Genomic DNA, 14,582 nt, shown 5'->3' with positions numbered 1-14,582 from the left:
CAAGTGATTGGTGGTCAAAGGTCAATGTGATATCACAAAGGATATTCTTTGCCATATCTTGATGGGTGTATAGTTCTAATTCTGTTTTCCACTACACAAAACAAGCTGCAAGAGCTGTCAGCAATCACACTGCACCTTCTACAGGAAATGCACATTATATAGTTTAATATTTATATGTACTGGTTCAGCTAACCTACATATTGGATTACAGTGTTTAACCACCTGATGCACAATGAAATATAGGCCAGGTGTTTATTTCTGTTTCCTCTATTGATGAAACCTCAACATTTTAAAACATAACTTTAGTAAACTCAACTCAGTGAAGCAAAATAAAATAAAAACAACTCCTATGAACAGAAGTACACATTTTAACCTTCAACAGAATAATTTCAAGTTTATTTCATTTTTGTTTCACATGGATCCCATATAATAAGAATACAGCAGAATTCTGGAGAGTCTTGGATATTTTTTTTCTCTGACTTATCATTATCATAAATACTAATATGAATACATCATACACAATAAACACAGCACTATCCAAAGGCGTAGAGAGTATCACAAGACATCATTCACCACTAACAACAGAGTATATTTCATTTCAGCATATTTATAAGAGCTACAATAAAAGAGTGAAGGACATAGAGAGAAAAAAAAAAAACAGAAGTGGGGAGGGGCGGCTAGAGGAAGAGAGAGAGCCAGGGGCTTCTACACTGCCTGAACCAAAGAACCTGATTTAGAAAATAAACAAAAAAGAAGTGAACGATGGATCAATATACTGGAGGTGGAGGACGACTCACTCTGATGAGGACTGTGGATGCAAAACTAGCAATCAAGACACATCTCTTACTATTTGGCAAACACGATCTTGTATATCCAAACAGAGGATTGGCAGTAGGACGGGTGCATTTAAATCTGGAGAGAAGTCATTATTGCAGCACTTAACGTTGTGCTTTGAGTAGAATAGAGCAGAGCTGCTGTGTGTGCTGTGCAGTAACCACTATGATGGATCAGACATCATTAGACAGATGTTAATTTGTAGTCTAATGCTTTCCTGCAGCCTTGAGCCTCAGCCTCTCAAATATGTTCAGGGATGCTTTAGGATATAATGTGTAAAGATGCATGCAGTAAATTCAGTTGCCTTCAGAAAGAGAATAGATAAAGAAGGATTGAGGATGCAAGAGAAGTATATATGGAGATATACTGTTCAGACCGCCTAATATTAATAATATTTGTTACCATGGCATTACCAGTAATATACTTTATTCTCATTTACCTGTTCATGTTAACATTGTGAGTATGCATGTGTAATAGAAACACCAGTTAAAAAACTATATGACTCTGTCTTAAACGTTCTGGACGACACAAAAAGGCGATCACAAACAGAATGAGGGGTTCACCGACGAAACGTGTTGGATGCCGTTACATAAATCTGAACAAATAAACAAACACACACTTCTATAACTGTTGTTCTCTGCCCCAATTAACAAATTCCATACCGATAGTACACTATAGAGCACTGCAAACACAAGATGCTACCATGCTCACTAATTTTCTTAACCCTATGTTATTTTCGACTTCTGTATGTCAGTTTTAACATGTTCTGTGTATAACGAGAGTTCATCCTCTCTTGACTGTGATATTTGATGGAAAAATATTTATATAAAAACATAAATAAAGTGGAAACAACCTACGTGTACCCCACTGATGTCATCCATTCACTTCTACTATTATATATTAATCTTTCTCTGCTCACTGATAATTCTCTTTTCATTTTCCTTTTTAACACTTCAATCGCATTTTCCATGACATGAGGAATTAAAAAAAAGAAAAGAAACAAGAAACAAATTCACTGATTCTGAGATGAATAAATAAAACCATCAATGTGGTGTGAATAATTTAAGGGACTTGAAGGGCAAACGTCAAACTATGTGAGCTCCTAAAAAGAACCAAAATAAATGCAATTGAATAACTCTGTGCTCAACATTTGTTGTATAACAACTAATATGGAGTGCACAATTATTCAACTGTGTACATATAATCGCATGTTGATATTTACACAGCACAGACAAATACATTCTCCCAAGTTAAATATTACTACAATTTTTTTTTCTCCATAAATGTAAGTCTTTTTCCATTACAAGGTTTCTCTTAAATGTTCGTCAACGAATGTTTTGGTATTTGTATTCAAGTTTTTCTCGTATAACCAAACAGACAATCCTCTGTTGTCTTCTACAGTTAAATACATCACGAGAATAAACATCATGTTACAGCAAAGACCCCCCAGACTCCCCCCCATCCCTCACCCAGCCGTGATCCTGCTCCACGATGGTGATCCCCCTCCCCAGACCCCACCAGGTTCTGCCCTCCATGCCTTCCTCCCTCCGCCTGTCAACACACAGATACACAAACAGACAAACAGAGGAGTGTGGAAATGCAGGCGATGGTCGAGAGCCACACTCCGGAATCACAAGGTCACCTTGGGGGGAGGAGAAAAGTGGAGAAGGGAGAGACAGCGGGAGAGGAAAATATTTTAATTAATTAATTCAAAACTGACAACAAATTTATATGAAAAGCTGATATTGAAATTACTTTTGAATGCAGGTGGTTGTTATTCTGTGACGCTACCCATGACAGAAAATGATCATGATAATGACGTTTTATATATTTATATGCAAGTGTATAAAAGTTGACAGATACTGAATTTTAAAGCCTCTGGAAATCAAGTTACAATTGTATATATTTTTGTTTAGTATCAAATATTCATGATATAAGCAACAATCAGAGTTCAAGTTCAGAACAAATAATACAATATATAATATACAAATCACATCACACGCTAATTTAAAATGAACAGACATAAAACCAAAAATCTGTAAATCTTTATCAGATCATTTTGCAGTAAATTGATTAAGAACAGATATTCAAATCTCTTAAAATAAAACTGAAATAATAGGTAAGAGGTCATAGAATAACACAAGGGTTAGTGAAACTGTTGGTATTCAAAAACGGACAGCAGATTAAACCTGGTGAAATGATGCTAAAGGTTCTGGCCGGTCATTTATAAATCTTTGAGGACTGAGTGCACATTCTTAATTACATTACAATAGATAATATATTCATCAGGTAAGAATTACTATAAAAAGGGACTGTGAGAGCTTTGGGAGTCAGATGATTTGGATCTTAGTGGCACACTAACCACGGCTGTGTTGCTTTTGAAGTAGAGTGTCACATGTTTCAAGTCTAAATTAAAATAATAATTGCTTAACCGTGTGTGCATTAATGAGTCTATCCTGGACATCATTGGATGTCCTCTTAGTATCAGTGATGTGGCACAACACCACAACACAATACATTTTTAATAACTGATTTCTTTGGTCACTTGGGAGCACTCGAACTAAACTGTACACTTATAATCACCCTTTAAGTCCTCACATCCGAATGACCACATCTCTCTGCTCTGTGTTGGTCTCCACCAACTCCTCTGGCTCTTTAGCAGCCAAATGATGCTTTATATTCACCAGCTACAGTCTCTAACTGTGTCAGTCTGTCAATTGGTTCTGAGCAGGCGGTGTACAGGTGGTTTTTAGAGCTTATTCACAAACCACAGCTGCCTGAAAACAACACGATAAGAGCTCTGAGATGAAACCCAAAAATAAAGCTGGGGCCCAGAACAATGCAAAGATTCAGGTGATATTTCTCCACATTGTGGGTCAAGAAACATTGATGATGGGCAATTTATGACCAGGTGAAGGTTCAGAAGTCTGAACATTCAAGTCCCTTTTTCCCTAAATGTTTTTGTCAAAGGATAATATCATATAATAGGAATCTCACATCAAAAAGACACAGACGATTGAGGATACTAACTTGATTTGACAAACTCAAACTGGTACAGCCTCAAGCCCCACATTGAAACAACTTTAAGATGGGCTGTAATCAATATAATGTTTTACTGTTCTCATTTGTAACAACAAACCTGAGAGGGTTGGAATAATTGTTGTGTATTTAATACAGTCGATAAGATTCTGCCTCTGTTATCTGTGACTGTCGAGTGGATTCACTTTCCAGTTTTGAGTGTCAGGAAGTAACACTGTGTCCACATTTGATTATCATTCGATGGAGCGAAGAGGCCGAGAGAAATGTTTGTTTGACATTTGCAGAGCAGTAACGCCTGGACGCTGATAGTTTACACAAGAGGCTGCATTGAAGAGTCAACTAGTGCCTCTGTGATAAACAATAATGTGATGTGAAGCTCGCACACTCACCATCCTGCAGCGGTGGTTTGGCTGGACAGGCTCACATTTGATTAGAGTAGGAGGTGGGCTGCTGCTCATAGCCCTGGCTGTAGCCGCCGTCCTCGGTGTAGCCTCCCTGCTGGCCGTAGTCGGGCTGGTAGCCTCCCTGGGACCCGGCGTAGGGGTCCTGCTGAGCGTAGTCCCCCTGGCCGAAGGTATCGGGGGCGGGCTGCTTCTCCTGAGATGCGACGTATGTTCCAGCGAAGGCAGCCATCCAGCCGGTCTCCTTGAACACGAACCACAGGTTTCCTATCCACAGGATCAGGTTGATGAAGCCAAAAGCCTGTGGAGAAGATAAGTGTTAATTCTATCAGTGATTAACTGTGACTGTCCTGATATCTACACAGTTCAGCTCAGAATGAAGCAGCGAGGACCCACCACAGAGGTGTTCAGGCCGGAGACCTTGGGATCATAAATCTCACGACAGTGATTCTCTGGTTCGTCACAGGCCGCGATGAGAGTGATGACCTTCTCTGGATCGGTGGCTGTTTTCACGTCTGACAGGCCTTTAGCCCAAGCACAGGAAGACACCAGCCACATGAAGGTGAATACCGCTGTCACGACAAAGTCCTGGTGATCATCAAGACAAGAGAATCAGTTACTGTGCAACAACTGCTAAATATTAATCATAGGTCTAGTTGTAGGAATTCGATACCAAGAAGGTGTGAGGGAAGAACAAACTCACAATCTGAGCCCCTTTGTTGTTTTCGCGGTACTTCTCCAGCACGAAACAGTATACAGACAGAGCTGCCATGGAGTAGAGGAAGGAAAAGACACCGATGGTGACAAAGAACTCAGCTGAGGAGGAGTAGTCCCCGACCAGGAATAAAGTCTCGGGCTTCTCTCCCTTACAGGTGGGGGCATCAAAGTAAACCTGATGGAGCCTGAAGACAGCAAGACACAGAAACAGAGATTAAAGATGAAACTTGTTTGATTTATTTTTTTCTCACTTCTGCGACACCGGAGACAGTGAAGTCAAAAATACAAACCTGAATGGATATTCAAATTTTACTTCTATGCCTAGATTACTCTCCGACCGGTTTTTACACTCCACGCTCATCTTGAACATGCCAGAGTAGCTGCCACATGTCGAGAAGGCGAAGATGGCAAAGATCTGCAGGGAGAAAAGAAGAAGGGAGACGACGCACATCAGTCACACTGTAGAAAACACAAAACACAAAACAGTTCTGTCTGATCATACACGATCTCTACGCCCCAGTACAGCTCAGTTATGTAACCATGTCAACAAAGAGCTCTGGTGTATAACAGGTGACAGCTCCATTTACACACAGAGCTGCAGGCTGCGCTTCCACCACCTGCAACGATTCGAGCACTACCAACGCTCCGGCCAATCACGGTGGAGCTGCCGGGGAAACGCACACAGACTGCAAATCAGTGACGGCGGAGTCACCGGGTCACGCGGCGAGGACTGTAACTGTTGCCATGGTTACAACTGCAACTGAGTTGATGCTGAAGATGCTCAGTTGTATTTTATGGTGCAACAGTGATCGTGCATTAATTCAGAGCCTGTCACGTTAATAGCACAAACCGACACGCATGAAGATAAACTCACACTCTCTCTCTCTTTCTCTCTCTCTCTCACACACACACACACACACACACACACACACACACACACACACACACATACACAGAGCAGATTAGACAAGTCACGACTATTTATACCACACCCCCCCTACACTGTGGGGCAGATCCGATTGGATGGAAAATCCAGCCATTAATCTGAGGTGCTCCACCATCTGTCGCAAAATACTCAACTACAAGCGATTGTACAGACATTCTCACACACACACACACACACACACACACACACACACTTACAGCCACACCCCCACACGTGAGCTTGTACAAACACACACACACACCCATAGACAAAGGAATCTCTCTCGCCCTGTTGTCTACCTGCCGCAGGCTTCAGCACACTAAACTATTTACAGTAATCTTTCAGCTAATGTGAGTCGGAGGCTTGTTTGTTGGATTTACAAACAGTCGCCGCCTGAAGCGACCCTCATTGTGATCACTACCCTCGCCCCTCTCTGTTGCTGCAGGGCTATTTCATCTTTTAGAGACGTCTCTCTTGATCACGAACAGCTTCTCTCCCTGTCGCTGCTTATTAACACATTTTAATAATCAATGCAAATGTCTGTGGATGTGATGGAAGTGGCAGCATTAGTGTGTGAGTCTGTTAAATCGGTCTATTACAAATTTCAAGCAAAGAAAAAGCTTTAAAATGTTCAAATCTGCCCCAAAACACGAATGATTGTATTATTTTTACAAATTATAGTGGAACTTTAGAAATATTTTATTTTCAATGTCGACATGCATGAACCAGGAAACGTTCAAATATTGATTATAGTCTATTTTCCATCCACCCATTCAAACAGTGCTCGTTCGTTAAATACCATTTCTCTAACACACACCAACGGTTGATCATCAGGGGGAATTTTGGGGATAAGTATTCGACATGCAGACCTGAGGGGACAGAAATCAAGCATCGAACCCCTGTTTTGCAGATGACCCACTCTACCACCTGAGCCACAGCTACCTCTTTCTTTCTCGTTCAAACCCGGCACTGCTTTTGGTGTCCATTTACATTAAAGGAGAAATATTCTGCTCATATTCAGGTTCATCATTTTAATTTGGGATATTATAAGTAAAGGTTTACATAAATAGTATTAAATAATGTTATATGTCTCCTTTAATTACTATAAACGCATTAATCATCGAGTTCCGTCAGCCATAAAAGTCTCGTTCACATTACCAAATCCAAAACTAAATATGTGAGATCCTACGATGAGGCAGAAAAATGTGAGACGTGTTTTTTGCAGCATTTAAACCCCAAAAGGAAAAACAGGGTGTTACACTGCAGCAGCTGTGCCATTAATCAATACGTACAGCATGTGCAGTGTCGGCACAATCCTTCACATTACTTAGACCGAAAGATATAAATCATCTATCTCATTTTGTTTATTATAGCCGCCTCACGGTGCTAACTGTTACTATTATTGAGGAGGTTTATGGGTTTTAAAGCTCCCAGTGTCCATATTGTTCTTTCATTATTCCTCTGAGGTGGTTAGTAGGTTTCATGAGAAGAATCAATATAGAGACCAACAACGTTTGGTGCCCCGGCTGCACATTTGGCTCCTGTCTTCCTCTTTAGAGATAAGGAGATCTCTGGGCTGGGTTCTCTCTTTAAAGGGTCAGTGGGTAGAATTTAGTGACACCTAGTGGTGAAGTTGCATGTTGCAGCTGAGTACCCCTCACCTCACCCTCCCCTTCCAAACATGAAACCTGTGGTAACCTTCAATTGTCATAAAAACTCAAAAGGTGTTTAGTTTGTCCAGTCACAGCTACTGTAAAAAAACATGGTGGCCTCCGTAGAGAGGACCCGCTCCACATGTAAATATAATGTATTTAAATATAAAGCCTCATTCTAGAGTAAAGAAAACAACAATTTAGATGATTAAACACTGATGAAAACATCACTAGGATTATTTTTAATTCAATTTCTGTGAATAGATCCCTTTCACCTAAATCTCACAGACTAAACCTTTAAGTAACGATCTCTTCTAACCACATGACTGCTTCATCTACACGATCCTACAGGGATTTGAACACAAAGATATGAGATAAGCAACATTTTTACATGTAGCTAAATGTGAATCTTGAATAGTTTTACTCATCACACTGATTTATGTTGGAATGTTCATTTTTCCTGTACATTTGTGTTTCATTTGTTATTTTTTGCTGTAAAAAATGTGATGAAACATCATGATTGACCACTGAGATTTTCTACTCAACCAGAAATTCCAGCCTCTGATTGCTCTAAACTAACATGGTGGACTGACCAACATTGGTCTACACCACAAGCAAGTCTAAAACCCACAACCAGGGAAACAGAATCCTAACAGAGGGCACCACAGCGATAGATGAGTGGAAGGACGTGCGATGGAGGAGGAAGAGAAGGACAGCCAGGCCGAGTAAAGAAATGGTGGCATGCTGAGTGTTAGGTGCCATGGTAACACTACTGGCAGCAGCACAGAGTGAGGAGGCAGAAGCTGGTTTCTACCCCGCCTGGTATTCTGGATGGTTGTCAGCTCCTCTATGCTGAGAAGATACACAATCCTGCACACCGAGACACAAACGATCTGTCTATCTGCTTTTCTCACAATGTCTGTCTTTCTCTCTCTGTCACTCTACATTAAAACTGATCCACACATGAATAAATACCAGTCGTCAAGAATAAAAACCCTGATACTGGATATTAAAAGTAGATCATGATGATGGAGGATGATGAGAATCACAAAAACGCCAAATAATATATCAGATGTTACATTTTGTACATCAACAAATACATTTTAGATTAGGATTTTCTGTAAATTAGTTTTTTTATTTCTTAATTATGATTAAGAAACACACTTTTTTTACAGATTAAAAAAAATTGTGTACAAATGTAATGGTAATACAGTTATTCGGTTATGTCTTTAGTATTTGTGTATTTGCTGCAATTTGTTTAACAATTACATCTTTAATAACCTAATATCATTTATAATTTGTCCATTTTATTCCAAAGACATTAAATGCCATATTTGTTCACATGGCATAAAACCTATGAAATCCAACCTTATTAGAATGAAATAATATATATTATACATTAAAATATACATTATATTATAATTTCATTCTAATAAGGCTGAACGTAATAAATAGAATGTGATGCTTGGGTGTTTTCCTGTGACTGCCAAGGTTGTGATATTTTATATAATGCTGTGTATACTGTCGAACATTATATAAAAACATGGATGCCAACATAAAGCCAAAGGCACAAAAGGGCAAAAATAAACTGGAGCTGTGGAAGGCTTCATCTGAGGCCCTGGAGTAATAACCACAGGAAGTGTCTGACAGTAAAAGCCCCCTGAGCTACAACTAAACCAACAGCTTTTATTACACATTAGGGACTAAACCAAACCGAATAAGGCTCTTTACTTCATGTTCTCACAAAAACAGCCTTTTTCATGTTTGCTGGGAGTGAGTCAGAGGGTGAAATTTGAATGCAGATGAAATCCAGCACAGCATCGTGCAGCAGCAGCAGCAGCAGCAGCAGCAGCAGCAGCAGCAGCAGCAGCAGCAGCAGCAGCAGCAGAGCCCGGAGAAGGTTTGCATACTCTGTGGTTGAGCTCCACTTCAGCTGTATTTGGGAACTCAATGTCTTCCAACATCCATCAAACCTAAGCTTTGTCAGCACTGTTCCCCAGAGACACAGCGACAGAGAGGGTGGGGCGATATGGGTAAAATATGAGGTGGGTAAAGCGACATGATTCACACGTACAAAAAAAAACAAAAAAACTACACTTGCATGCTTTCACAGATAAAATGTATTTTTACTGCTCGGATGTAGAAAACAAATCCTGAGATCTCACATCCTCAACCCACACATGACAGAATCCTTTTACATCTACTTTCAAATGTATGAATATGAACACTGCTGCTTTGTATTTTCTATTTTAAAAAAACACATCAGTGCATCGTGGTTGCAGGGGAAGATTTGATTTCTCCTGAAGCATCTCTGTTTTCACTGCTGCCTGTTTCCACTGAATCCTGCTTCACAAAACAGGAAAAATACTTCTGAGGGGTGGCTCCTCCCTTCCTAAAAAACGCCGTGCTGCTCGTGATGCATGCCCATATTAATCCAGAAAGAGCGGCAGCTCCAGCAGCCCCTCCTATAGTCTGACGCGGAGGCACGCAGGACCTCTGACAGATGATTCATGGGCCTTGGCTTCCTGAGCGAGGCTGCTGATTGGTGGTGGGCTCGCTGTGACCCAGGGAAGCAGTGATGAGGTGTTGGCACACTCACACAGCTCCAGGGAAGGACTACGGAGTCATGCAGCACACTCATGCCTCTGACTGTTCTCTGGTATATCTGCAGAACCCATTATAGAGTGGGACTGCTCTGGCACGCACGTTTTCATCCGGGTTGTGTTATGTTCTCAGGCCTGAGGAGCAGGGGCACAGCAAAGAATTACAGGGTCCAAGCACAGGAAAGGGACCCACCCGCACCCCCTCAATTTCCTTCACATCTACCCTCCCAGATTTATTTAGAATACATATATCCAAGGATCATTTCTTGCTTTTTATTTGCCGTCTTTGTGAAGCACAGCTGATTTAAAAGGGGCTATATGAATACAATTATTATCATAACTTGAAATGATCAGGACCAAAACTGATTTTCAAGATTTATCATTATATGACAGTTTTGTGACCTCCTCAGGTGCCTTGTTTTATCTGAAGATATCAATAATAATGATAATAGTAATGAACCATTTCATCACTCGGGGGCCTCTCTCAACACACAAGGAAATTGTCAAATCCTCAAATTTTAGAAGCCAAAACTAAATTAAATAATTTTTACTTAAAAAATACCCAGAAATGATGAATCGTTGCTGTTTAATGTTTTGTAGACCCAATTTTTTTTATCACAATGTTGATCAAAGTCGAGCCAGTTCCTAACATCACATCAGAAAGGAAAGGAAAGAAAGGACACTTGAGCGCACAGATCTGAGAGGTCCTCGCTCAGCTGTCATTAGCACCAGTATTCCCACCGCGGAGGTGCCCGAGAAAACAAACAGCCATAGAGATGCACGGCTGTTTACCCAGAAGCCTCAGCATGCTGCTGCAGCTGCTGACGGAGGACAAACAGTGTGGATGACAACGGATCATATGAAGATATGTGTGGCTGCAGCACAATATCTCTAATGATTAATCATCTGACAATGTCTGAATATGCTCCTGGAAGAATCTGCACCTACAGTTATTGTCAATTTTCATCTATCTGATTATTTTCTCAATTAACTGATGAATTGTTTGTGCTAGAAAATAACAGGAAATAGTATCTCAGATTACAACAACACAAGACGATGCCACAATAATTGATTGTGTTGTGGAGCCGACAGACCAAAGATATTGAGTTTATGATTGAATAAGACAAAGAGAAGCAGTGACTAATTTTAATTTTGAGAAGCTGGAGCCAGGATGTGTTTGGCATTCAAACACTCGTTGCGATGTTTAATCATTTTGTAAAATAATATAAAAATCGGAGATATTTTCTGGTTGTTTGTCTGATAATAGACGTGATACAAAGTCCTAATAGGCCCTTTTCTATAGTGTTAGAATAAAGATAATAATAGAAAATCTTTCTAAAACACTGAAAACCTCCAGCTAAATGAAATACTCCAGTGAAAGTATTCACTCTGCTCTGTTTCCCAAACTAAAGCATCAATAGTTTGCTGGTTCAATCATCTGGTGGAGGAGAACGTGCACATCCAATCAAAAAGCCATGATAAACAGCGCTCGTGTGCAGAGGTCGTGTCCTCTGTGGAGGATTTGACAAACTGTCATTATATTTCTCGGCGGACTCACACCCTGTTACTACGACAGTGACGTAATACATCCTGCTGGTGTCTCCTGCTCAGGCCTGCTGGGGCAGTATCATCGTAACCACCACAGAGAAGAGAGACTCCTCAGGAATAACCTCAGTCATTATTTAAATACAACTAAGAGAGTAATTATTCGACATGAGAAGAGAAATAGAAACAGATCTGCTTGAGTGTACGGGAGGCTTCAACTGTGAATGATTTATTTTCTCTGTGAGAGCATAGTGACATCTATTATTAAGCTGCATGGAGCTTTGTGACCTCTGTGTAAAAGAAGGTCAAAAATCCTCCAGTAAGAGACACACGATTATTATTTATAGCAAACAACGATATTAAATACTTGTGCATTAGTGTAATTTCTCTCAGTCAACAATAAACATGTTAAAAACTAAAATAAAAACAGATGACTTACCCATTGTAGAACTTTTATAAATCCCAGTGGTTGTTTGATTACAGTGAACTGCCCTTGGGCCACCAACTGTCAAAACACAAAAATAAGAAATCAGCTCATTTTTCCACGTTCTCACTGTGTCAGAACCAGGCGTGGTGAGGATGATGCCAAATAAAACAAACACATTAGCTGAGCCTCACAGTTCACAGGCCACAGACCTGCAGGCCTGTTCTGCTGCCGGCACGTGCAGGTGTTTGTGCCGGTGAATAAAGGGAGGCTCAGCTGGAACCTCTGAGACGCTGGAGAACGACAGTTTAGTGATGTTGACTTCAAATGCACAGATGTTGTGTGTGTGTGTGTGTGTGTACTTTTGCTTCAAATTTTGTGAGGACCATTTTAAGGGGAAGACTTTAAGGAATAAGGACATTACAGCCGGTCCCAAGTGTGTTAGTGTGTGTGTGTGTGTGTGGTCCAGGTATTACTAGTATTGTGGGGACCCAAATCTGTTCACACAGTCACATGGTGGGGACTTGTCTTCCTTGTGAGGACAAAAAGTCACGTCCCTAAAATGTAAACCATCAAAATAATTTCATTTCAAGGTGAGGGATGTTCTGCTTAGGTTTAGGTTAAAGTTAGGTTGAGGTTAGGTTTAGGTTAAAGTTAGGTTGAGGTTAGGTTTAGTGTTAGCCAAGTAGTAACTATGGTTGAGGTTTGAGCAAGTCCCCAGGAATATCAGTAAATGTAATGTCCTCTGAAGTCACGGAGACACGACTCTGTGTGAGAGAGAGAGAGAGAGAGAGAGCTCCTGCCAGCATTACAATAAGACAAAGCTGATTAACTGACTGGTTTCTCCTGAGCAGCGCTGCTCCTCCTCTTCTCCTCTTTATTCTTGTGTGGGGAACCTGTCTGTGTCTGTGGAGCCAAAAGGTTTGGATGCATTTGTGCGCAGGTGAATGCGGCACCGCACAGGAGGCGATGTGTGTGTGTGTGTGTGTGTGTGTGTGTGTGTGTGTGTGTGTGTGTGTGTGTGTGTGTGTGTGTGTGAGTGTGTGTGTGTGTGTGTGTGTGTGTGTGTGTGTCCCTTCGTGTGCATCAATAAATGACCGCACAGGATCAAGCAGCAGTCATGGTTTTTTTTTTTTTGTGTGTTGCTTCTCCTCCTCCTGACGCGCAAAAGGTGCCAAACGTTCACATTACGCAGATGACGCATGAACGAGAAACGAAATAAAAATCAGAGACGAGCCTGATGTCCGCTCGTTTCCCGGGTAGAAAAACCCTCGTTGGCTTTGTCACAAGCAGCAGCAGCGGAGCTCAGTGTGAGAGGATGAGCTGCAGGAGAGCGTCCTTCTGTGTCAGGCCTACTGCGGCTCCACTGAAAACACCGAGGCCCTTGGAAATTAATCAGATTCCCGTTTTGTTATCTTATCAACAAGCGGCCTAATTGATTCGTGAACAACCTAAATCAATTAGCCGAGATCTCTGGAGATAATTCTCCACGTCCTCTCCTCTCCTTTCTTATGCTAAATGTCATTGCTGCTGCAGCCTCTGGACATCCTACACATTTTTGGGACCGGGCCACTCCGTCACATCGACTGCAGCATCACTGGAGGAAAATCCTCCCAGTTCCGTCGGGCTGTGCGGTGCCTTTGCACAAATGCATGTTTAGGATGAATGCATGCATTCACATCTCGACTGCAAGAGAGACGCTGCATCAACGCGTTAAACCGGTGGTTTGCGACAAAAAACGCAATTATTCATTAAAGCGCACGACAAAGAGACGCGAGAGGAATAAACCGCATGTGCCGAACGAAACCGTAACGAAATAGAGGATATTTCTCCTTACCTGGTTTACAACATCCATCTTGGCCGCTTACTCGCTGATAAGAGGATCAGAGGGGCGGAGGGAGGGAGGCGTCTCATCCGGAACAGCCCAGGGGAGGAAGACGCCCAGGAGGAAGAGCCGGACTGCGTCACGAGCTGCTGTGAAGCGTCGTGACGTCCAACGAATCACTGGGCGTGGAGCAGATAGGCCGGTTCGTCCAATCACAGCGCAGCTTTATTCTAAGGCAGAGGAGATTTTTTTGCCTGGAGGGAGTTGTGATGAGGAGGAGAGCGGCATGGAGGCTGCTCCTGCTCCAGGAGACGGGAGGAGGGATGTTCAGGGGGGGAGATGTAAAGGTCGCACTAACTGCTGCTGGTCATTAGAGAGGCCGCGGAATCACCTGACATTCACAACAACTGTGTTTGCAGCAGAATACATTTTCCCTCTCACCGGGCAAAGCTTATTCTGAGTGAAACAAGTTGTGGAAGGTTCAGCCGGAGCTCAAGTTATCTGCATTCATGCAAACGGCAAAACACAGAAGTGAAACAGGATTTAGAACACGTGCACAGGTTATTGTTTCGCACGTGTCTTTTTCCTCTAAAGGGAGAAACCCAGATGTTTCCATC

The 14,582-nt window shown here is 41.6% G+C and overlaps 1 protein-coding gene across 1 annotated transcript; it reads right to left on the bottom strand.

The window, feature by feature from the left end:
• Positions 1 to 374: 374 nt before the first annotated feature.
• sypb (synaptophysin b) lies at positions 375 to 14,106 on the bottom strand. Its single transcript, XM_069527309.1, has 7 exons — positions 13,978 to 14,106; positions 12,156 to 12,221; positions 5,282 to 5,406; positions 4,978 to 5,176; positions 4,671 to 4,862; positions 4,263 to 4,575; positions 375 to 2,476 (listed from the first exon to the last, which is right to left on the bottom strand). The coding sequence occupies exons 1-6, from the start codon at positions 13,993 to 13,995 to the stop codon at positions 4,294 to 4,296; spliced, it is 882 nt and encodes a 293-aa protein (XP_069383410.1). The 5' UTR covers positions 13,996 to 14,106; the 3' UTR covers positions 375 to 2,476; positions 4,263 to 4,293.
• Positions 14,107 to 14,582: the final 476 nt, after the last annotated feature.

This window comes from Paralichthys olivaceus, chromosome 6, assembly GCF_024713975.1.
Source record: "Paralichthys olivaceus isolate ysfri-2021 chromosome 6, ASM2471397v2, whole genome shotgun sequence".
NCBI lineage: Eukaryota > Metazoa > Chordata > Actinopteri > Pleuronectiformes > Paralichthyidae > Paralichthys > Paralichthys olivaceus.
This window is presented reverse-complemented; position numbering and strand designations above follow the sequence as displayed.